Source organism: Aspergillus campestris (assembly GCF_002847485.1).
Source record: "Aspergillus campestris IBT 28561 chromosome Unknown P168scaffold_1, whole genome shotgun sequence".
NCBI classification, from domain to species: Eukaryota; Fungi; Ascomycota; class Eurotiomycetes; order Eurotiales; family Aspergillaceae; genus Aspergillus; species Aspergillus campestris.
Window position 1 is genome coordinate 830,959 of NW_020194336.1, and position 24,606 is coordinate 855,564.

At 53.0% G+C, this 24,606-nt stretch overlaps 4 protein-coding genes across 4 annotated transcripts; 2 read left to right on the forward strand and 2 right to left on the reverse strand.

Annotated features, from left to right (window-relative positions):
- Positions 1-1,092: 1,092 nt before the first annotated feature.
- Positions 1,093-9,838, forward strand: gtb3 (glycosyltransferase family 4 protein; the record flags this gene model as incomplete). Its single annotated transcript, XM_024833213.1, has 5 exons — positions 1,093-1,158; positions 1,211-1,300; positions 1,367-5,836; positions 5,933-7,615; positions 7,709-9,838. 5 exons carry the CDS (start codon positions 1,093-1,095, stop codon positions 9,836-9,838), a joined length of 8,439 nt encoding a protein of 2,812 aa, XP_024696567.1.
- Positions 9,839-10,207: 369 nt separating this feature from the next.
- dapB (dipeptidyl aminopeptidase dapB) lies at positions 10,208-13,619 on the reverse strand. Its single transcript, XM_024834724.1, has 3 exons — positions 10,994-13,619; positions 10,662-10,931; positions 10,208-10,571 (listed from the first exon to the last, which is right to left on the reverse strand). The coding sequence occupies exons 1-3, from the start codon at positions 13,353-13,355 to the stop codon at positions 10,453-10,455; spliced, it is 2,751 nt and encodes a 916-aa protein (XP_024696568.1). The 5' UTR covers positions 13,356-13,619; the 3' UTR covers positions 10,208-10,452.
- Positions 13,620-13,953: 334 nt separating this feature from the next.
- P168DRAFT_286137 (uncharacterized protein) lies at positions 13,954-14,980 on the reverse strand. Its single transcript, XM_024836284.1, has 3 exons — positions 14,959-14,980; positions 14,060-14,903; positions 13,954-14,002 (listed from the first exon to the last, which is right to left on the reverse strand). Exons 2-3 carry the CDS (start codon positions 14,830-14,832, stop codon positions 13,987-13,989), a joined length of 789 nt encoding a protein of 262 aa, XP_024696569.1. The 5' UTR covers positions 14,833-14,903; positions 14,959-14,980; the 3' UTR covers positions 13,954-13,986.
- A 1,628-nt stretch (positions 14,981-16,608) lies between these two features.
- On the forward strand, positions 16,609-24,387 carry P168DRAFT_228465 (uncharacterized protein; the record flags this gene model as incomplete). The annotated part of the gene is made up of 15 exons (XM_024833134.1): positions 16,609-16,699; positions 16,768-17,009; positions 17,060-17,368; positions 17,423-18,059; positions 18,119-18,215; positions 18,272-19,406; positions 19,462-19,664; positions 20,229-20,407; positions 20,500-21,379; positions 21,671-21,672; positions 21,896-22,210; positions 22,301-22,402; positions 22,449-23,491; positions 23,770-24,050; positions 24,177-24,387. 15 exons carry the CDS (start codon positions 16,609-16,611, stop codon positions 24,385-24,387), a joined length of 5,727 nt encoding a protein of 1,908 aa, XP_024696570.1.
- Between the last annotated feature and the right edge of the window lie 219 nt (positions 24,388-24,606).

Consider the following 24,606-nt stretch of genomic DNA (forward strand, 5'->3'; position numbering starts at 1 on the left):
GACATCGGGAACATGACATGACCTCAAATGGTGAATCTCCTTCCGGGTGTACGCTGAAACAGTAGGGTAGAGGGAGTCGGCTTCAGCTCTGGAACGATGCCGGTGCTACGATCATCTACCGGTAGTAGTGCAGGATGATGTTTCTTCCAACATCCATCTCAGGAGAGCAAGCGGACAGGGTTGATGGATGGCAGCCACGCTACCAGGCATGCTGTCGCCACCTCCACGGCTCGAGATGGTTGGACCCTTGCTCCCTGCGGTGAACAATCAATCTGATTTGTGGTGACTTCTTGTGGTAGTATCAATTCCAGGTGAGTTTAGGGCTCGCCAGTATAATACCTGGTATTTATCAGTAAATTACGACCTGGGGACCTGGTCCCTCATTCCGTGGCTGATTTGAGCGGTTTTGTTAGCTATTCTGTCCCAATTCTCGACGCCCGAGATGTTTTGGTCCAGTATAGCTAGTGTTGTCGGCTAACACTGGAGCTGCATCAGTCCAGGTCGTTCTAAGGTTCCCTTATTTTTGCATTCTTTATTTAGTTCGGGTTTGATTTCTTTATACTCTCCCGTGTTTCTATAATTGTGAGCGTTGTTTCCCCTTTGGATCTTTTGATTTATTTTTATCCATTTTGTTCGCCTGCTTCTCGCCTCATAATCCTACTGGAAGGTAGCAGTTCGGCTGAACCTTGCAGATTTCTGAGGCTGAGTGAACCATCGCTGTGGATAAGAGCCAAAGGCAAATTGTATATCGACAGATGATCGTCCGATCTTCTAGAGATTTCGTTTTCCTCGTCAGCCCTTTACCTCGTACATATTGGACAGTGGTTGTCCCTGTCATCTATTGTGTTTCTTTCCTACATTACTGTCCTCCCCCAGGCTGAATTGACCTGTCAGGTCGAATTGTGCATTGCGACCTGATCTGGCAGAAACCTGCATTGATGACTATGGTCTCATGATAACGACCTTGTTGTTCCTGCGCTATATGCCGTCCGGGCACCCTATAGCCCTCTAACTTTTCGCTCCACTCTTTTTATACCCGTCTCATCTTTCCTCTATTTGCGTCCTAGTTTTTTTTAATAACCACCTGCTGCAATGGTGGAAATTCTCCCAGTCTCGCCCGTTGTGTGGGATGGCATGACCAAGCACTGGTGGCAATTTGTAAGGGACTTCTTGAATACTCTTCCAGCGGGGGACTGACTGACATCTTCAGGTTCTTATCGGGATCCTCCTGGCAAGCATCGGGCTTGGTGGGACCTACATTTTATTCTCCGTGGGACGTCGGCTGTGGAGATATTACAAGGTATGAACGCCCCCCGGCCTTTGATCCTCCGGCATTTCTAATCATCGACTTGCACGGTTTTCTCAGTTAAAACCACGGTTAGAGACCATACCAGCAAGTGTGTCCCGACGACTAGAACAGCTCTCTAATCGAGAGCTTGATTTAACAAATGCTGTCATCACCAAGCGGAAGCCAACCTCGTTTGGTGTATACCTTGGAACTTTCGGTTCGCCCCCGAGCGAGGACGAATCCCGGATTCTGGGCCAATGGGACATATTAGTCCTCGACCCGTCCCAGCCGGGTGTCGCTAATGCCATTCTGTATAGCCGAAGACGGAAAGTTCTCGGGAGGGTCAACCTTGACCTGATACTTGCAAACAACGACTCGCCTTTGTCAGCGCTGGGCAAGATCGAGAGTTCCATCGCTGCGTCTTTCGACGGTGCAGCGTTCAATGGCATTCTTCTGGCAAATTGGGAGGACAAGCTCAGTCCCCGTATCTGGATCCGACTCTGTGAGATTATTCATAGTCTGGGTCTGGAAGTGTATCTGGAGACCGGACCCCCTCACTTCCTGAAGGACCGCAAGTCCCTGCAGTCCACCGCGATTGCCGGGCTGGTCATTCGGAATGCCAGCATCATGCCCCAGGGTCAAAAGCGGGACTATTTCCGAATGGCCGACATGCAGTCCACCATCAAAGCGTTTGTCTCCGAGTCGTGCATGCGAGATTTTGCAGTGATGACATGGGAGACTGTGGACGACAATGCCACTCTTTCTAATGCGGTTGTCCAGCGATCTTTTCAGTGGTGCAACTTTTACAGCGCGATTCCCTGGATTGGTCGGACGTCCGCCCTGCACAATGCTACTCTCAATGTGAAGGTTCACGAACCTCTCTCGGCCTTTGGGTGGTTGAAGGATGCCGAGATCATGAAATCGCATGATAAGTGGCGTTCCAACTTGCGCGTTTCCAGCAATGCGGTCGAGACAGATGCTTGGGATACGCTGCTTCAGTCTTTCCCCTCCCTGGAAGGTTACCTGTCCTCCTCCGAGTCCCATCAAGTGGTCGCCGACGAAATGACCACTAGCGTTCGTGAACCTCCAGAGTGGGTGGCCCAGGTAAAATCGCAAGGCAGCCCACTATCGATATCAATGACTGGCGTGGAATACAAGGCCTTTGGCTGTTTCCCCCTGGGCTCCGAGACGTCTGCTTCCGCTTTTGCAGAGATCCTACAGTCCCAACAGCGACTCAAAACCCTCAATTTGCTACATCCGGTTCCATCCTCCAAGGTCCATAGCATCGGCCAGCTCCTCAGGCACTTCCACGATAACTACGTGGTTTCGCATTGGGCGGCTTCCGAGCAACTCGCTGCCGCCGTCAAAGAGCTAACAAATATGGCAAATGATGATTTACTACGAATCAATCTTTGCCTCGACTCCGGATTACGCCAGAGCACCGGTGTGCGTTTCTGGTCTGTCTACCAATTGGATGCAGACGGCCTGGAAGTGTATGTGTCGAAGAACGCCCAAGGTCTAGCTGGGACTGTGTTGCACACTTTCCTATCCGCCAAGGGCTTTCCGCGCCATGTGAGCTTTGAGGCAGAGACCGCTCTCGCAAGGTGGTCCAAGGATGTCGCTGAGGGCACCGATCTGCCCCAGCGAATCATCCAAGATATTGACTTACTGAGCCCGGAGGAACGACTACTTCTGCTGCAACATTTGACACTGACAGACGCAACGAGCGAAATGTCCGAGACTATTACTTCATATATTCGGCAACAGCTTATCGATATGCCATCACTAGGTCAGCTGAAGGAGCTCAACACCGTTTCTTACCTGGATGGATCGATTGCCTCCAGTGATGTGGTCAAGACACGCGTCGACTGGTATCGCCAACAGGGATGCCCACATCCTGCTATATCAACATGTTTTGCTCTGTTCCAGGAGACCGATACTATCTTGACAAAGATCTTGAAGGAACGCCGTGAAACCGAGCTTGCTTCCATATCTAAAGCTCTCGGAAGTCTACTTCAGGCGGGCCAGGTCGATGCGTATATAGATATGATGGCGCTTTCCCTATTCTGTGCGGCCAGGAAGGGTGCGTTGGATGAAATCTACACCGAGGTAACTGACCGAAATCCACTGTTCAATAACCAATCCGACCAGGCGGCCGCTTTTGCCGAGTCCTTTGCTCTGGGATCCCGCTGTGAAGCCTATTTCGACATCTCGCCTAGTGCGTTTGGAAAGCTCTTGTTGGATCGCTTCCGGAGACAGTACTCCGACGAAGAGCTTCCTAATTGGATCAATGGCGCCCCCGAGATGGCAACAGCATACGCCGGCGCGCAGATCGACGTCAACCCAGATGACAAAGTCAAGCCATTGCCTGGATACCAGCGGTTTACCTTTCTCGGCGTCTTTGCCTTTCCTGCTCTGATCGACATAGTTTTGCTCACGATCATTGGGCGTGGACTATACCTTTCAGCCTTCATGACTTATGATGAACAGCAGAGTGCCACTATTGCTCTGATGATTTCTCTCCTGCTATCCGGTGGAATCGGCACATGGATTGCCTGTGGAGGGCCTTATTATCTCATCTCCATGGCTTTTGCAGCGGCGAACATGTTCGTTCTCATCAGGCTCATCGCCGGTATCGCGTTCACCATTGCAGGTGGATTAATAGGGTTTCTTGTCATTGCTGGGGTGAAGGGCCCTCGCGCAGGAATCGTCTTCTACTTATATCTTATCTCGTTGACGATTTATTTCTCTGCTTTCGCATCACTGGCCAGCTTCAGTTATCCGAACAGCTCCTTCCTCTCCGGTCGCAAGGTCATCTTCGCCTGTATCCCGATTCTCTTCGTTTCGCCGGTCATTACAACATTTGCCGGGAACGATTCGGTCATTTACATTGCTGTCATGTACATCTTCATCGGAGTTTTGCTATTTGGCCTCCGAGGTGCTGCTTCGAAATGGGTTACGTGGTATCAGGATATCAGGCGTACTGATGATACCGAAATTCGGAAATGGTATATCGCCGCGCATGGGAATAACGACGAGAAGGTTTTCGGTAATCTGAGTGACCCTGCTGTTCTCAGGCTATCCAGAGAGGCGCTGCTTAAGGACGTCCTGGCTGAAAAGAACCGGGGTATTTTCTCGAGGCCAACCACCGATACACTGGTCCTTGAACTCTCGAGAGACTGGGAATCCACCAATTTTCTCCTCGACTGGTATTGCAGGTATGCCGATGTGGCTCGACCGATTCCGTTTAGTTCTGGGTGGAATATCCAAACAAAGGTCGCCCTCGACACTCTTCGAAGCTCCCAGAAAGGTATCCGTCTCCACAACGCATTCATCCACTGGCGCCAGTCGAGCGAAGAAATCGGATGTGGTATTTTGTACTTCATCATCGCTCTCCTCGATAAATGGGTGGACTTGCTAAGTGGTGGCCACAACCTTGGTCTGGCCCCAGCCCTGAATGATGCTAATCGTATGGCTGTGGGATTTGGTCTGGCATACTACCTGATCGGTGCTGTTCTCATTGATACCAAGGCCCAAGCGCTCCATGATCTTGTTGGTAGCCACACAGCCATGGCTGTGCAGACGTCAAAAGACTTACGGATTTCCCAAAAGCGTGATATCAAGTTCAAGAGAAAGGTGTACTGGAAGACCCTTTTCAAGTTTCTGATGTGGCATGTCTGGAGTCTCGCATTTTCAACGGCTCTCATATGGACATTCCAGTCTACGCTCGAAGCCATGATCATTTTTTGCGCCTACGTGCTGGCATACACCGGCTTGCTTTGGTACCAGTATACGAAGATCTTTACGGGCCCTCACGCATTGAAACCTCTCGTCTGTGGGGCGATCGTCGGTCTGTCCGTTGGTATTGCTCTCAAGGTCCGCTTGCCAGAGGATTTCCTATACTCGCAGGTCATTGGCCTCGGTGCTGCTACCTGGACGGTTGCCATTCTCTCGCTCTTTACGGCCAAGATGGGCATGCCGAAAAGGATCGACTCTCCGGTGGAACTGGGGAAAACATTCCACGCCCATACCGCCCCGTGGTCAGACCCCGAATGGTCCCAGCAGGAATTGCAGACTTTCTTCGAGGGGATTTCTCGTGTCCCACAAGACTCCCGGCTCAAGCTCCACCCTAACGCCCATCCTGGGATTGAGATCAGAACTATCTTGACATCCCGTAGGATGGAGCCAAGGATCGAAGAGGCGTTTCCCAGCTCCGACGATCTTGTGAATCTGGCACTGGATTCGTGGACAAGCGGCCAAATCTCAATGGACCTTGTTCCTGTAGGCTCTCTGGGCCCCAATATCAATGCGCTCAGCTGCAACGATGGAAATCACTTGAAGATTGCCATTTGTGTCGGCCGCGGGTTGGACGAGCGCATCGAGGTCAGCGCGAATTGTCAAGTCGTCGCTGAGACTCTCCTACATGCGGTTGCCGAAACACACTTGAAGATGCCACATGAGTACGCTACCCTTGCTGAATCGCTTGTCACGGCAGGTATCACCAAGACCACTGCACGACAACTCCGCGATGGAATCAACACTCCGGCTGTCATCCGCTGGGCCAAGAAGGAGCTTCTGCGGAATCTCTGCCTTGGATTCGAGTGCGACTCTCATTGGGAGAAGCTTCCGAAACATATCCGGGAGTCGTTGCTGGATCGCTGCATTGGCAAACCCTGCCAGCTGTCCGACGATGGCGCAAAATGGCTTCAGGCAAGACTTTGCCGCTTCGACACTAAAGACCTCGCGGTTCACGTTGCGAGAAGCAACCTTGGAGCCGCCACCGCGGTCGGTGTTCTCGATTATGCGCATTGCGGAACCGGTGAATCCACTGTGACCAAGGACTTCAACACCGCAGCATACATCCCGTATATCTCAAAATTGCCTCCTCTAGTCGTCTCCATTGTCCAGCGACCACTCAGCTCCTTGTGGCACAAGATCGGTGCGGCCGTTAAGTTCACTGTCGTGGCTCTAATCGCGGAGCCTGAGTTTCAAAGGGAGCTGAACTACATCATGAGTTGCCGTTCTGCCTTCGTTCGAGTGCCGCTAGTATATCTTTTGAACTTGGTTTGGACCTACGCCAAAATCATGCAAGACATCGGCCTCTCGTTCTTCCTTTTCTACGGCCGACGCAATGTTAAGCAGCTCTGGAACGAAACGAAGGGCATGACTATCGCGATCAAGAAAAACCGATACCGAGTCCAAGGCTTGGACGGGACTTTCACGGCATTTAGACACAATGAACCGGACGGTGGCTTTAAAGTCTACTACTACCTAGGGGAGCACAGAACGGAGCCTGATGGAACCAAGCATCTCAACCATGTGAGCACCTACTCCAAAGACATTTTGTTGCTCGTTCGACAGGAGTTCAAAGACGGGAAGCTCTTCAATGAGTTCCACTACGACTATCGCGTACCAGCGAGGAAAGTCTTGTCCTTGTCCAAGATCTCAGAGTCCAAGATCCCAATGGGTCGGCGTTGTGTACGAGGGCAAGACAAGCTACAGAGCATTCAGTACAACCGCAAGGGACTCATCGAGGCTGGATCTTACATGAAAGATAGCAATCTCATTCGCTTCAAATACCATTACCGGAAGAACCCCCGGTTCGGCGACGAGCTACTCCGAGCCGAGTTTGCCCTCTCGCACATCACATGTACTGTTTCTTGGTGTGCACCTCCCATCCGGCATCCTGAGAAGGTTGAACGGTGGATTCCTCATTCCAAGGTTACGGAGGCAACATTCGTTCAGGGCGCCGATGTCTATGAGTCTCGCTGGCTTTACGATCACAAGTTCCACCCGATGATTTTCACGACGCTCAATGGACAGAAGATCCAGACACCACCAATGATTGAACATGACTTCCTGGCCGTCCTCGCGAAGCCACGATACACAAGCTTTGTCCACGACAACCCACTCATATACTGCGAGAGCCTTAGTTCGAACGTCATGACGCGATTTTTCGGGCTGACCACTAAGCGCTTCCCAGTATCGACCTCTCGCGCTCGTTCGCAGATTTGGAAGGCCTGGAAAGATCGCGTTGACTTTGACGGTATCATTGTTCGCTGGATGGACGACCGACTCCTGCGACGGGACAAGGCCCTGGCGCCGTACTGGCGCAGCCGCGATCGCGGTGATCTGGCGTCGGCGAAGAAATACCTGGAGCTTCGCGCAGACAGTGTCACCGCCAGTGCAGACCTCGATGATAGTATCTCCAGCTGGACTCCGCTCGCTGTGAAAATCAGCGATCTTTTCAACTTTGGGCCCGGGGGCGATGCCGTGGTCAACACCCGGTCGAAGGATTTTGGATCCGATACCGAGAAGTCTTTGCATGTCATGGCCGCCGATACTGGTACTTGGCCGAATGAAGGTGGTGGTGTCTCGGCCTGTCGACGCGACATGATCAATTCGCTGCGATCTATTAAGTGGCACATGATCTGCGAATCTGCGAACGACTTTGGAGTTCCCAAACACCAGACGGAGCAGAACATCCTCTCGCTGAAGGTCATTCCGCTCTGGGGGCTTGACTTCCTCACTCCGACGCACGGTCTGTTCAGAAACAAACTAGACTCCGAGGTGGACAATGTCACTTCGGCCAGCGATGTGGATATCAAGTTGAACTTCATCCCGATCTTGACGGCGCTGGTGAAGGGCGCACGCGCCGTACACCTCTCTAGAGCTGATATTAACCAGGCGACCCGCGCTTTGGTCAACCTGAACACTTACTTTCAGGAATCGCGTCATTGGACCCAGATCTGGGATAGCGAAATTGTCAAGGAGAGTTGGCGTGACCTCTGGCTCACCCAGAAGATGTCGAACAGTATTCCCTCGTCTGAATGGTTCCAGACAGAATTACCCACGTTGGGGTCCCTCGACACTGCCCTGCAGCTCTGGTACCGGTATCTGTTCATCTTTTCAATCCCGATCCCCGAAAAGATTCCAAGCGTGTTCCAGGCGTCCCATCATAGCGTGAGCGCGTCCTATGGGGTTATTTGCAAGCTCAAACGCAGTTGCACTCTTCAGATATGGGACCACGCCATTAGCTGGCGCGAGACAAACCTGTGTCTGTCGTCTGCTCTCTGCAAGCTTTCGCCGTTCGTCCGCAATTGCTTGCTGGGTCTGATGCGCATTACTTCTGTCGTCACACTCCACCACGCGGATATCATCCTGCCCTGTGCCGATTTCTTTAACCCAGGCTGGGAGGTCGAAATCGGAACCTGCCAAGGGACAATTGAGCATCGCAATATCTTCCGCCGCAAGGTCGACCCCGTCGTCAACGGTATCACTGACATGCAGAAGTTTGCTCCGGTGAAGGAGATCAAGTCCCAACGCCCGACTGTCACCATGCTGTCCCACGTTTGGTACGCCAAGGATATCAAAACCGCCCTTCTGGCTGCCGACATCATCATCAACCAGTGGAAGTTTGACGACTACCATCTGGACATCTACGGGGCCATCGACAAAGCACCGACATACTCCACTGAATGTCAAGAGATCATTGCATCAAAGGGCCTCCGTGGCAAGGTTACTTTGCGCGGGACCGCAGACCCGATGAAGGTCCTCGAAAACACCTGGCTCTTCCTCAACTCGTCGCTCTCCGAAGGCCTTCCCCTAGCTCTCGGTGAAGCAGCTCTGACCGGCGCCCCAGTAGTGTGCACCGACGTCGGCGCCTCGCTCCGAGTCCTAAGCGACCCAGACGACTTCTCGCGATTCAGCGCCGTCGTCGCACCAAACGACGCGCAAGCCCTCGCAAAGGCGCAAATATCCATGCTCGGCCTCCTTGGCGAATGGGCCAAATACGCCGAAGACGCAGAAGAAGCCCCCGTCCTCACCTCCTCCCCGACCCCGGAAGACGTCGCCCGCATCACCCGCCGCATGTACGACAAGAGCGACCTCCGCCGCAAACTCGGCATGATGACCCGCAAGATCGTCCAAAAATCCTTCAGCGGCGACCGCTACCTCCGCGAACACGAGCAAATGCTCTGGATCGGCAAGTCCGCGAAGCTGATGTCTTCCCGACCCACCAACGCCTCCAGCGAGCCCACAGACGTCGCAACAGCCCTCCAGCAGGACCCGCTCCCCATCGAAGAAGAAGTCATCACGATCCCAACCAGCGCCGTGCAATCATGGCGCTCCTCCGCCGCCTCGGGCATCACAAGCGCCTACAGCTTCCCCTCAGAATACCCTATGCTCAGCCACGGCCCAAACAGCCACCACGCCTCCTCCGTCCGTTCGGGTCTGAGCAATCTCTCCACAGACACGGACTCTTTCCTGCCCTTTCTTAGCAGCGCCTCCCTCCCTGTCTTCGCCCCCCGCAGCGGCCTCTCCCATCACTCCGGCGGCACCAGGTCCCCTCCCTTTGGCCGCCACGGCCGCAATAGCGGTCATCATTCCCGCACTATCTCCTTGTCCACTGCCGGCCGCGAGCAACTGCGTGGTCTCCAGCGGGACGACCTCCGCCGGTATCGCAATTCGGATATCAGTGCGATTATGCACGATGAGTTCCTGCAGTCTATCGTTTGCAGGAACCTGGAGGACGGGTACCGCAGTTCTTGATTTATTCTATTCCCTTTTTCTTTTGTTTTGTTGGTCCTTGGTTAAGTATGTCTAATATCACTGTACTCTGATGTCACTGTACCGGATCTGAGTTGAGCATTTAGTGCGTTGTTAGCGTGAGTGTTGGTTGTATAATTCTCTCTTGCTTTATTTTTCTTTCTTTTCTTCACGTTTTTCTCTCGTGTCGTGTTGGCTTTGGATTGCACGTGGCAGGCAGACTGTATCTACTGGAGTTACGGCCAAATATGCCCTTTCATTCAACTTATCTAGTATATATAGTATTTAGACACTCGAGACCCAGAGTCTTACATATAGAATCATCTTTTCATTTCATTGCGGTGACAAATAGGATAGATCGCATGTTCAGCCAGAAAATCCTTATTGAATATTGATGTAAGTAATGCATAGTATCGTTCTAGATAAACCGTCTAACGCCTGCGTAGCCGCTCAACCCAATAAACGATAGAATAAAAAATAGAAATCAACCACAAATCAAATGAATAGAAGTAAGAACGTCTCGTTAAAAGGCTGCACGATGGACATCAATCAATGATATATGCTACATGCTTGCTGTATATGGCTAGCGCTTGGGGTAAAGGATATAAAGAGTCAGGTCACTCCGATAGTTCGGAAAGAGCCCGCTTTACTTTCTCTGCGGCTGATTCCTCGGGAACGGGGTTCGCGATGCGGTTCCATTCGCCGTTGAATGCGTTGACGAGCCAGTTTGATAACCCTGTGTTGGATTCTGGTTAGTCATGTGACACTATATAGGTTCTCTTTGAGGGGGTACGTAAGGTCCAGGGAAGGGGGACGGGGGACATACGGCCGTAAACCATAGAGTGGGCGTTATGAAACGCAATGCTGTGGTCTGAGTCAGGGAAGAAATGCAAGTCGTAGTTGTCGACGTTCGACAAGTCCAGCTTGTCGACCAGCGTCAGTGTGTTCTGGAGGTGGACGTTGTCGTCGGAGGCGCCGTGCATGACGAGGAAGCGGGTGGATTCCTTCAGGGCGGTCATGTCGGTTATGGTGGCGTTTTCGTAGCCGCTGGGGTTGTGTTCGGGGGTGTGCATGTAGCGCTCGGTGTAGATGGAGTCTGTGGCAGGTTTCATCGTTAGTTAGATGGTCGTGCTAGAGTGCAGAAATATGGGAGCATACCATAGAATCGCCAATCAGTGACCGGGGCAACAGCCATTCCGTACTGGAAAGTTTCGCCGGCGTCTTTCTCGAGCGTCTTCAGTGTCATGAAACCGCCATAGCTCCAGCCCCAGATGGCCATCCTGGTTTTGTCGACGTAGGGCTTTTCGCCCCATGCCTTGGCCGTCATGATCTGATCGCGCGCTTCGTAGTGTCCGATGTTGCCGCGAATGGCGCAGCGTGCTTCGCGGCCGATGTAGCCTGTCCCGCGGCCGTCCACGGTCACCACAATGTACCCCAGGCTCGAGGCTATGTAGGACTGGAAGTCGACTTTGAATTTGCGATCCACGGTCTGCGACCCGGGGCCACCGTAAAGGTGGAAGAGGACAGGGTATTTTGCCGACGGGTCAAACTGCGGAGGAAGGCGCTCGACAACCTGGAGTTTGTATCCATCAACGGTGATTTCCGTGTAATTCTCCGTGGGCATAGCATGATCGTTCACCATGCGCGCGAGATCGGGGTTCTTCTCAATGGTCTTTAGTGTGGTCGTGTCTTCGCCCTCCAGGCTAATGATCGACTGCCATGGAATTGACGGGCCCTTGTAGCTCAGAAGCCCGTAGGCTGCCCCGTCGGAGAAGGAAGCATCATAGTAGCCTGGGTTGGATGTGTCCGTTAATGGCTTGAGGTTGGACCCGTCCAGCTGCACTCGGTATACGTGGCGCTCGGTTGGGGCCTCCTTGGTGGCGATGAAATAAACGAGGCCCCGACGCAGATCAACCGCCAACGGCGCGTCCACGACTTCCCATTTCCCCGACGTGAGCATCACGGGCTCTTTGCTGTCGAGAGGGGCAAAATAGGCCAGATGGTCATATCCTTCGTGGACCACTGTGTCAACATATCCGTCGTGGGGCCGTCCATTTTTGGGATCGGCGGGAATGAACTTGGTCGTCTGCGAAGGCTCTACCCATCCGCCATCGAGACCGGCAATATCCTCCTCTCTGACCAGTTTCCCTGTCCGCGACTTGGTGTCGATTAAGAAGATCTTCACAATGTCGCTTTCCCGGTTCGTGGCGCGCACCAGGGCGTTGGATGCAGTAGCCCACACAACCTCGATGATGATGCGGTCGTCGTCTGCGAAATCCTCGTCGACCTCGATTGGAAAGACTTCGTTCTTCTGGACATCGTAGAACTGCAAGTTCACGACCGGATTCGGGGCTCCCGCCTTCGGATACTTAATCTGTCTCACCTCGGGGTAATTCTCGAGTCCCGGGAGAGGCTTCTTGCCCGAGGGTCTGGACAGGAAATAATCCACCGGATACTCGGGCACCGCCGACTCGTTCGTCCGGAAGAAAGCGACATAATTCCCGTCGTTCGACCACCAGGTCGCACTATTCCCCGCGAGGACCTCTTCCTCGTAGACCCAGTCCGGGACTCCATAGAAAAGGTTCGCACCGCCGTCTTTCGTGATGGGGACGACCTTCTCCGACGACAGCTTTCGCAAATACATGTTATTGTCACGAGAGAAAACGACCGCATCGGAATTTGGGGACCACTGGGCGAGCTGCACTCTGGCGTCCGGCAGGCTGGGGTCCAGCGGCACGGCCGTCTGCGATTCCACATCGAAGATCCAGTACAGTCCCGTATACGAGTGTCTCCAGTTCTTTTCTTTGCTCGACAGAAGGAGAACCTTCTTCAGATCCGGGCTGGGCCATGTGGTGCTCGGATACACTGCAGTGTCGCCGACATGCACGACCGCTTCTTTCATCAACACCCTGGTCTTCTGAATGCTCGCCGGATCTTTCTCGTCCCGAATGTCCACGACGCGTAGGTAATCACCTCCGCTACTCTCACCCTGTTCCACCAGAAGCCCATCCTCACCCTCCGGGCCCGCAATCCACGAAATGGCATGCGAACGAGGGTACCATCTCCCACCCACGACGTCCGACAAAGTCACCGGTTCACCGGAGGCTTGACTCCCCGCAGCAGCGGTAACTGATGTATTGAGCTCTGCCGCCTCCACCCTAGACTGCTTGTCTGGCCGTCCTGTGATGAGAAACCCGACGAGTGCTGCCACCCAGGCTCCCACGCACAGCAAAGCCACGGCCCAGATTATCCGGCGCGCGCGACTACTCGTCGCTGCCTTGGGGTGCGGCAGGAACGGCTCATCCGCATTTGGATCCCCCTCCTCCATATCCCTGTATGTGTGCCCTTCGCCATTTCCTTCTTCTCCCTTCTGCGCGAAACCAGGGATCCCATCTCCGCGGAGGAAGTCGGATTCGACGGACAGGCCCGAATCGGAGGAACTCTGGGTCGAGGTAGACGTGGCCCTCTGGCGGGTCATGGGATAGAACTCGGAGAGCTCATCATCTGCGTATTTCCCCATCGTGATCGTTGGTGGGGAAGCTCGTGAGGGAGGTTTCGAGGAGACAGTCGATCAAGCGCGCGAGAACCGCAATCGAACCGATCGGGCCAGATCTATCTAGTTGTCGCCGATCTGGGACGGGTTTCTATGTCGCAAAGCCACTATGTTGCATTACATTCGGAAATCAGGCAATTTCTAAGCGAAAGACAGCCTTAAACCATGACTTGAAGGAATAATCCAGTGGGGGGAGAAAAGAGAAGCAGAAGAGGAAGAAGGGAGGTGAAGTTGGCAGGAGAGTCGGAAGGCGGAACTGCAGTCAGTCAGCGTGGACTGGGCTAGGGTCTTGGCACTCGCCGCTATTCATTGATTTGCATCCACTATTGATGTCTACTTCAGGTCATCTACCAGTTACTTTCATGTTGATGACATGCAATCATTTGTTGATTCCCATGTGGCTTGTTGACATACAAACATTGAGGCCATAAACCAGGCCAAGAGCAAACACAATGCATACCCAAGAGATAACCCAAGAAACCCATAATACAGATCCATAACGACCACTGACTCCGTGCGGTCATGATTGACGCGTCCTAAACTCCCTCGGATCCAAGATAACAGCAAAAAAATAGGCAGAAATACAAATACATGACGTTTATTCGTACAAATCGGTACCTTCCAAGCACATCCTTCCCTAAAATCGCATCCTGGTTGACTGATTCGTTTAGACGCAGACGGTGCGCGAGCTGAGGGCGGCCGTGTCGACAGACAATTTGTAGGCGTAATTCCGCATCGACCACCAAGCGTCGGTGTCGAACGCAGCCTGGTCTTTCAAGTTCTTGGTGATGGCGCTGAGAACGGCGTGGAGTCGTTTAAACTGGACATAGGCCATCCGGCACAGGAGCGAGGCGCGCTCCTGATCCGTTGCCAGCGGGTACAGGACGTTCAATATGGGTTGGTGATCCTTGATGTCGAGCATGGCGATGAGGAATTCGTGATACTCTTTGCACCTGTGCAGGATTCCTTTGCAGAGGAAGAACAGGGTGTCGCAATTGTGGCGCTTTTTCAGGCAGCTCGTGCAGGTGCTCATCTTCTCAAGCGGGTCAATCGCGCATTCGAGCTGCTGGAGGCCGGCTTCCTTGGTCGGTAGTGAGGCGATGGATTTGGATGCCAGAGCGGTTTCGAGGCTGTCTGCTTCATGGCCTCGGCAGGGGCATCTCAAGGCCGGGTGGATCTCGGCCATGGAGCTGTCTCTCTCCTCGAGGATGGTGTATAGGTTGATTGGGAGGTTGATAGGTTGCGACTCGAGCGCGGCGCCACGTCTCACGGGAGACCCATGTCGAATTTTTTGATCTTCGTTATACGAGACCGGGGTTTTTCGGTTTCGAAGGAGTAGGCTCTCTCTGGCCTCCTTGTACGGAGGAGGGACGTCGCTAACGGTGAGGACGTTATGAGGCCAGGAGTAGAGATCTCTCTCTTTCTCTCTGCGTCGACTTCCCATGATGGTGGAGCGCCTCTTCAGGCCTGAGATGATGGACTTTGCGGTATGCATATCGATTTCTTTTCTTGAAGGTAAACGAGCGAAGGTGGTTCTTATAGAATGGAATGAAAGCTGATGATGGTATAGAGAATTTCTCTGGTTGTTGGTTGATGGTGCTTTTGAGAACAGTGCGGATAGATGTCCAAGGACGGGGGGAGGGCTGGGTCTTCGAGGATTCTATAGACCTCATCACATGCCGTTAACCTTAACAGATATGACTTCTGATGATGTGAAAGTGACGACTATATTCTGCTGCGACGAGGCTTCCGGGGCCGAAGTTTGGCTGAAGTATATTCATGCCATATGACCCTGTCGAAACATGGGGTTCTGACATCCCGCTTTAGTGAGCCCGGTTTCAAACCCTATTCAGAGCCCTATGTGCTCAAGTATACACCTTTCATGACATCTACGATACAGATATCATGTCAGTGCTGAAGCTAACAGCGATGTTGTATAGGGCATGTGACCTTATAGGGCGTGGTGATCTCATTCCGGTCGAATGTTCTAGTCTCAGAGACAGCTATAGGGAAGCCGATGAACCGCCATCTCTATCCATCCTGACTCATGATATTTTCGGTTAAGAATCATGGGGTACTCCAGATTTTCACGATAAGCTCCCATGTTGATCCGGGTGGCACTCTTCGACGAGATTCCGCTAGCTACCAGTCACCGCGACTTTCTCAACTCTGTGTTCTATAATTGAACGTACTGGAGCCGTCATAGTCTTACTTTCTTTTTGGTCATTTGTCGCTCAGGTTGGTAACCAGTCTCTCCTCCGTGTTATGAGGTGGAACGGGGCACACGCCAGTATGAGATATCATGCCATGAACACTGGGCCACATATTTCTCGATCATTCTAGCCGAGTACCAACTGATGAAATAGGGACCCAAGCCGGGTAGAGAGTATCATCACACATATCCAATCATTGCATTCCTGCTACACATCCAGCACTGGTCCATCATCAGGTCAAGCTCAAATGTTACTGCATGCTGGTTCAATCAGAAAACTACTACGTTGCTACATACACACATCGTCCGAAATGAACTGCATAATCGAGACAGTCTCTACCAGAGTTATGATTGAATCATCTTTCAAATTTGAAAAGTAATCTAGGCAGCCAGCTCAAGACCAGGCTCGGCTCTTTTTATAGTAGGAAGTACGAGGCTGAGCCTCGCGGTGGAGAAGTGGGTCTCAATAGAACACTAGTTATATTGAATAAAAATAAAGACAGAAAGAGAGAAAGGAAAATAGAAAGAGAACAGAACAACATCCAGACACTGTTCTATTATTTGGTGGGTCGTATATAGAAAAATCGACCGAGGGAGCTGGCAACGTGATCTCCTCCCAACTGATCGTCCCGCTCCTGCATCCTCCCCGCCCTCTTCTCTCTTCTTTCGTCCTTTCTCCTTTTCCTCTTCCTTCGGTCTCCCCTTTATTCAATGCTTTCTTCAATCTCTTCTCTCTCCCCCGTATATTGAGAGGAATCGATCCCTCTTTCTGTCCCCTTTCTTTCAACCTGTCCTTGCTCAGACATCACCCCCCCGACAGCCACAGCTAGTCCCGCAGGGTTTCTCTCGGCGTTGGCCCGACCAACGTCATCTGGTCGCAGATCCTCCCGCGCTGTTATTAGGCAGACGGATTCCCCTCAATATCTCTCCCTCGATCTGGTCATTGCTTCTCCTTATAAGGCTAATTGATTTGCCTCTAAAACGGTCGGATCAAGTCATTCGTTCATCATGACTGCTCAGCAGCACCCCACCAACGGGGACGGACAGACGTCCCCCACCATCCCGTCGGGACAGATCTTGACGGGAAAGCAAGAACACTGTTCGAACCCCTCCCCTTATCCCACCATCCTGTTTTAAATTAGAATCTTTTGAATCTGACGAGGCCAGACTTGAAACGCGAACTCATTGCCCGCCAGGTTCAGGGCGAAATTGCAGAGCTGAACTCCCCGACCGCCCTCCGCCGCTTCGGTGCCCCCTTCAGGTCGGAATTTGGCGAAGTCGCCCCCGTCGACTCGGAACTCCCGATTCTTCGGTATATATTCGTTCACCATGTGCGGAATTTTCCGTTTCTCGATCAGGCGCGCGAAAAGGAATTCTGGCAGGACAAACTGCAGGTGGTGCGTATACCCGTCGTCGCGTCGGCTAGTCGGTCCGCGGGAACTAACGGGTCGGAAATCAGTTCCTAGAGTCATTCGCCAAGAAGAATGTGTCGTCGTCGGAAGACCGTCTGGAGGAGACAAAGCGCCGGAAGTTGGCGCGGAAGTGTGAGAAGCTCGTCGAACTCATGATGGTGTCCGGTATCCCCACAGCGTCGGGGTATGAGGAGCGGATACAGTTCTCGGAAATGGAGGTGGTTGATCGCGGAGCGAATGAGAAGGGCCTGTTGGTCAATATGCCGGAAGGGGACGCCATTCATGGGTGGGATGTCAACGTCGCAGGAGTACGAGTGGTCTCCAAACGTCGCACCGTGAGACACCATCAACATGCGGTAAGGACCTCTCCGACCTTGGAATATTTGGAGTCGCGCTGACCTTGAGGAAAGGAGTTCATACTTCGGGTGCGAAGCGAGGGTAAGCCCGATATCTTCGTGTCTCGACGCTACGGGGACTTCTCAAAACTCCACAAGAGACTGCGCACCGAATTCCCTGGCAAACCGCTGCCTCCCCTTCCGCGAAAGAACAAGACGTCGACTTCATCCGGCTGGTTCAGCTCCGTTGATGACGAGACGTCGTCTATCTCGTCGGTGTCCACGCAGAGCACCCCTGAGGAGGCGCAATCAAATCAGAACTTGGCCCCCGGAGATCACCGGGTCCACCGTTCCCTGTCCCGCTCCTCAATGCGCTCCTCGTTTGGAATGTCCTCCAATAAATCCCCACGCACGTCGGGGGAGATTCGGCAGGATACGGTCCTCTTCAGGGAAGAACAGCGGGTTTCGCTCCGCGCTTTTCTACGGACTCTGCTCCAGCATAAGCGTGTCGCGGAGTCGAAATCAGTGGAGGAGTTCTTGACCGCACAGCCGACAACCTTGAGTGACGAAGAGATCGCTGATATGGAGCGGAGGAAAGAGGCAGATGGGGTCAGAATCACTGAGCAGAAGCGATTCTACGAGATTGCCCGGCAGCGTGCGGCCGAGTTGGATGTCTATATGGAGAATTTCCGCCGGGACATTGTGGAGAGCAGTAGGTGTCCCGACAAGTTCGTCTAGCAGCGCGTTCCACTAACCCGACGACTCTTCTAGATGGCTTGACGAAATTGTTCGCAGAGATCAAGGAGAAGCAGACGGTGGAAGATCTGAGCCCTCAGTATCAAAAGTTCGCAGAATGGCTTCGGATTGAGTGCGTCACCCGTCCATACCCTGCATCGAACCCCACCACTGACCAAGAATTGATAGGATCGCGGCAACGCTCTACCACCTGTTCCTAGCCGAGGATAACTCCCCGGAGCTGTTTGCCCAGTTCAAGAGAATCCATTCCTTGGTTCCGTATACGTTGATGAAGAACGTCATTCGAATCGCCAACCCGGCCGCTGTGATGTCGGGCGTTCTGGACCTCTTCCTTGCTCAGCCCTTTGGGTCACGGTCTCTCCTGCAGCGGATTTTCTCGATGACGTTGAATGATGGCATCAAGGCCTTCCAGAAAACGATTGATACGCTGGCCGAGAAAGTGGAAGATCCTGTAGTGTGCCAGAAGATGAAAGCATTTATCGATGCCGATGACGAGCTCAAGGATGCTATCCGCGCGGAAGCTGTTGCGGACGACGTGGACGTGATCGTGGCAATCCTCCGTTCCGATCTTCTTCCTCAGGAACTCACTAGCGAGCAATTTGGCAAGGTCTTCAATGCCTACGTTGCTTGGAACTTTGCTGTCGACAACGTGGATGTTGAAATGCAGGAAGGCGCCCATTGGTTTGCACAGTTGAAGCAGCTCCTCAAGCTCTACACCCGTCAGCGAGACAAGGCTATGATGCTCAGCATTGTGGAAGAGCCTGTCACCCTCCAGCTCTTCCGCGACCTCTTCACCATCTTCTACGAGCCCCTGGTCCGAGTGTACAAGTCCGCCAATGTCTACAGCAGCATCACCGATTTCGCACATTTCGCCGACGACGCCATCGGTGTGATCGAGAAATGTCAACGGCAGGACGTGTCGGCCGACCCCAATCAAACGGTGCAGGCCTTTATTGACCTCTGCGAACGTCACCAGGCTAGTTTCTACAAGTTTGTGCACGAGGTGCATCTGCATGATAACGGCTTGTTCGGGGCGCTCATGGGATGGGTTGAGGATATCTTAGAGTTCCTGCGTCAGGGTCCCAAGGGAGGAAGGCTTGACATGAACGCTTTGATTCATGGGGCCAGGGACGCAGGGGAGGTGGACGAGCACAAGGCACTAGAGGAGATCAACGCGTTGATCCAGTGGCACGAGGATCGCAAGCGGTGGCACCTAAACAAGACCCGTCAGAAGATGGCCGCCGATGGAACCGGTAATGAGGCCTTGCCTAGTTTCAAGAGTAGTGATTTCGGCCTGGATGAAGTAAGTTACTTGCCCCCCACTTTGGTGTTGTGCTTAATCTAATGACCCCTCTCAGGCCGACCTCGAAGATCTCGCCATCTCGGACGACGCAGCATCCCAATCGTCGGATTCCCTTGAAGAGGAGGATGACCTGGATCCGATTACCGCCGAGCGCCGACGTCGGGTCAAGCAGCAGGACCAGCTGCGTCGGTCCGCCGGGGAACCGGTTAAACCCGAAATTAAGGAAATCCTCAAACTCAGAGAGCCGTTTACTATGATGTTACGCCTGGTTCTCGCAGAATAGGCGCTTTAGATCTTGATACCCGATCGCCATCGAAGCCACGGACTGGCGTTGTATGATGGATAGTTTGATTTTTTGTCTGTGATGGTTTGCATAGAGGACTTGCTTTGAATTGTCTTGGTCAATAGATGTGATAGATAGTATGGACACGTTAATCAATCTGAACCACCCAGGCCTCATATATGCCGAATCGATGCTATACTCAATAGATACATGACTGTAGATTGTAGGACGCAGTGGATACAATCGGTCAAACGCTTGGTCATCACCTGACTGTCACACAGTCCATCTATTCTTCTTTTTACCCTGCACAGTAAGATCTCTCTCAACCATTCCCTACCCCGATTCTATCAACCACATCTGCTTCATTTAAGGTGGAGGTCCCTCAATGATCGACGGATTGGTGGGGCCACTAAACCCCATCAGGCAGTTACATACAATTCTCCACAACCTCCATAGTTTCCATAGCGACAGCTGTCGCATCTCCCCGCCTCAGCAGACAGACATCTTTTGCAGTCTGTCAAATATGTGAGTTGATCCAGCGTCACTGAAGACACTGGATGTTGCGAACATGCTTTCTCCTCAGAAACATACCAGGGGAGCGCCTTCTCCACGCTCGTCCGTTCCCCTGCGGGGCCTGTTAGACCAGGACGGAGTCTGGCACTGCAACTGTCAGCCGAAGCGGATGCCCGCCGTCAAGCGACAGACAAAGAACCATGGCGTCAACCACGGGCGATGGTGTAAGGCTTCTTCTCATTATTCTCTCACTACCCCTCCTTGAAAGCCGCGCACAATCTGACTAACCGCCTCCAGTTTACGCCTGCCAGATGCCCCAATCAAAGCAGTGCAACTTCTTCCTGTGGGAAAGCGACGCCGAAGCCCGCGAGAAACACGCCGTACTGTCCAATTCTTTCTCCGAGAGCGCAGCAGCAGCGAGACCTCCACCTTCTACTCCCAAAACACCTTCTCAGACCTACTTTGGCGCGTCCGGAGTCTACGGCGGCCTCCTCACCCCGCAGACCGACCGCCCGCGCTACAACCACGCCTCTCCGCTAGTCGGCGCGCGCATGGAGACGCCCTCCAAGAGCGCCAAAGCGCGCATGATGTCGGAGGACACCGACGATGAATGGGTCAACGACGCCGCAGAAGTTCTGGGGAGCTGGATGGACAAGTCTGCGCCGCCACGCCAGCCGGACTTCAAGGCGCCAGCTACTACGCCTCAGCTAAGCCCGCGCAAGACGCCCCGCATGGACACTATCACTACTCCCGGAAAGCGCAAAGGGGACGATATAGACGACGCCGATCCACCTAGTAGCATCGCCACTAGTGTGGCCCCGCAGAGCCCCTGGTCGTTTTCCTCCTCCTTCGGGGATCGTACCGGGCGGATGGCTGCGCCGCCGCCGGCGTCGGCAGAGGTGTGCTTGACTCCTACGCCAAGTAAGTACCGCAATGTGCTAGCAACGAACAGCGATCCGCGCGCGGACCCGAGCGATCTGGCGCTGCGGGTGCTAAAGATCTTGGATTTACACGATGCGGTAGTTCCGCGTAAGGCTGAAGAGGAGGTTGTGGACGTGCTCAACCGGTTTGAGCTGAAGATGAAAGGGATTAGTCGTGGGCGAGAGATCTCTCGCATCGCGCTGAAGCAGAAGGATGATCAGATTGCGAGGCTGAATGATAGGATTGAGGCACTCGAGTCGCTGAGGGAGATGCAGACGGCGGTTAATGGGGGGAGAAGGTGATTTTTTCTGACTGGAATTAGCGCTGATATTTGCGCGTTTAATACCCTTTTTGCCTCTGGTAGGTAACTTATGTTTTTCTTTCGTTGCGATTCTTTGCATGTCTTGTGGGCTGGAGATGGGTGGGCTTCATATTGCGTGGTACATAATTACAGATTGTACAGTTTGACTTCAATACATAGTTACGAATAGCAACAGCACGGCAATTTTGCACCATCACTTGTTTCATTTGTTATTCAATGGTTAAGATGTTTCCATCGTTGGATGGATCTAGACGACCGGAGAGATATAGATCTTATCTAGATCACGTGCGCGATAACGCCGCGGGAAAAAAAAAAGCGACAATAAAACATTGGGTCAATAAACCATCCAACCAGACTCCACTATCTTCATACCCAATTCCATTACAGCCACCACAGATGCAACTCTAAACCTCCCATATCCTACGAACCTATCACCACAAGACAACCAAGACAAATCCTCCCACCAACCACCGTTCATGGAATCTCCAACCACCACCTCCCAACCGGACAACCACCTGCCCCCGATGTTCCGACCACCCATAAACCGCGCGATGCGGGCCCTGGACCGGTCGTTCTTCCAGAAGACAGTGCCGCTGTCGGCGGCGACGGTGTTTCGCAGTACGGATATCTCTAAGGCGCGGGGCGAGTTGCAGAAAAATCGGGATCTGTTGGCTATGCCGCGGTTGAGTAGTATCCGTGAGGTGCGGGGTGAGGATGATGTGGTGCGCAAGTGTCTACTGTTGAGGGAGGGGGTGAAATATGATGGTTTGTCTTTTCCCCCTTTCTGTTCATGTTTTGTTTGGTTTGGTTTTACTGTTCTGTGGGAGTGTTGGCTAATTGTTTGGTTTTGATTAGATGCTACAACGTGGTCGTCGAAGATCAAGGAGCTGGTAGAGAAGGAGGTTATCAAGGTACAAGGGTACGATTTGAAGTTGGAATATGATTACTGGAATTACGGTTTGTGCCTTCTTCTCTCCTGTCTGGCTCATGCTAACCCTTCCAGCCGATATCATCGCGTGCATCCTACCCGAAGATCTCCTCGTTGAGATCCCGCAAGGCTTCACACAAGTCGGCCACGTCCTGCACATCAACCTCCGCGAACAATTCGTCCCCTACCGATTCATGATCGCCGAGATCCTCAAAGACAAGAACCCGACCATCCGGACGGTAATTCGCAAGACGGAAGACGTCGGCGCGCACAGCGAGTTCCGCACCTTTCCCTTCGAGCACCTCGCCGGCGACAAGGACATGAACGTCATCCAGCACGAACAGAACTGCGAGTTCCGCTTCGACTACTCGCGCGTCTACTGGAACAGCCGGCTCGAGACGGAGCACCGCCGGCTCGTGGACAAGTTCCGCCCCGGCGAGATCGTCTGCGATGTGATGGCTGGCGTGGGCCCGTTTGCCGTCCCGGCTGGCAAGAAGAAGATCTTCGTGTGGGCCAACGACCTCAACCCGCACGGCTGGGAGGTCATGCAGGATGCTGTGAAGCGGAACAAGGTCGACCAGTTCGTCACGCCGTTCAACAAGGACGGACGGGCGTTCATCTCCTGGGCGGCCAAGACGCTGCTCGAGTCCGACCCGGTGACGGTCACCATCCAGCCGCGACAGCGCAGGGAGAAGAAGGGCGCCAAAGTCGCCAAGCAACAGGAACAGGAACAGCAGCAACAACCAGCACAACCCGCTGAAGTCTTCAACCGCCCAACCGTCTTCGACCACTACGTGATGAACCTGCCCGCCACAGCAATCGAATTCCTCGACGCCTTCCCGGGCATCTACGCGGGCAAGGAATCTCTATTCGCGCCGCACACCGAGCAGCGTCTCCCCATGGTCCACGTGTACTGCTTCTCGGGGCACTCGGAGGACGAGCGCGTCGACCACGTCGACATCTGTCAGCGGGTGTCGGAGCGCATCGGGTACACGATCACGCCGGACGACTGCGTGGGTGGTAGCGGCAACCCTGAGATCGAGCTGTCGATCCACAATGTGCGGCTGGTCAGTCCCAATAAGCAGATGTTTTGCGCGAGCTTCAGACTGCCGCGGGAGGTTGCCTTTAGGGCTTGATTTATGCATATAGATATGGCGCATACGGCACATAGCAGGGCGTTTGGTATTGCATATATAAAGAACACTCCAATCTAGGCTTCATACCCTACCTAATCTACAGTAGATGCCTAGTACTCTATCGCCTGAAATATGTAGTAGAAATAGGCAACAATAGAGCATTACCCCATCAATCGTGCCCGAATCGGAAAGCGGTGACCAATTCACCGCCCACCACGGACGAACTTTTCCAGCCCCCCACGACACGACCTCATAACAAGCCATCACATCACATCAACGTCTCCACCACCATACCTCCCTTCAAGTGCGCAACCCACTACAGTCAATCAGAAAGAAAGAAAGAAACCAAAATGAGCGTCCAACTCCCCCCCGCGACCCACCGCAAGCGCGCCCTCCCGCAAGGCGAACTCGAAGCCGCCTCGACGCTGAAGTTGGGGGCGGACCAGCACACGCACACGCTGTCGCTGTCGGAGGCGCGGCTGGTTATCAATAAGGTGTTGGAGAATAAGAGACGGGGGGGGAAGAAGTATGAGGAGCCTGAGTATGTTTATCTTTACCTTTTTCTGTGGGTGGTAGGAGGGTTATGGGAGGGGGCGGAAAGAAAGGAAGGAAGGAAGAGAGAGGGAAAAGAGAGAGAGAGAGAAAGGGAGAAGCTAATGTGAGGCAGAAACCTTACCAAAACACTAGACTACCTCGAGGTATTTGCGCGGTTCAAGGACGAGGAGAACATCAAGGCTGTGGAGAGACTGTTGAATTCGCATACGGAGTTGGAGATGTTTGAGAGGTCGCAGCTTGGTATTTCCCTTCCCCCCCTTCTTGATCATAACATGACATATATCATGATTGATATAATAATGATGATGAGGATAATGTACTAACGATATATAGGAAGTTTGTGCTGCGACAACGCCGAAGAGGCCAAGTCGCTGATTCCGAGTCTTCAGCATAAAATCTCCGACGGAGACCTGCAGGAGCTGCTGGATGAGTTGACCAAGCTGCGGAATTTTACCGAGTAGGATTTCACCTCGAGGGTGGGAAGAGGGTTTGATTGGGTTGTTTAGCATGGAGTTTGGCGTTGATGGATTGGTTTCTTGCAT

Excerpts from the sequence above, each read along its gene's own strand:
- dapB (XM_024834724.1), bottom strand. The coding sequence starts at position 13,355 with ATGGGGAAATACGCAGATGATGAGCTCTCCGAGTTCTATCCCATGACC. Across the intron at positions 10,932-10,993 it reads CACTGATTGGCGATTCTATG|ACTCCATCTACACCGAGCGC; the intron begins GTATGCTCCCAT and ends AACCTGCCACAG. Across the intron at positions 10,572-10,661 it reads CCACTCTATGGTTTACGGCC|GGTTATCAAACTGGCTCGTC; the intron begins GTATGTCCCCCG and ends AATCCAACACAG.
- P168DRAFT_286137 (XM_024836284.1), bottom strand. The coding sequence starts at position 14,832 with ATGGGAAGTCGACGCAGAGAGAAAGAGAGAGATCTCTACTCCTGGCCT.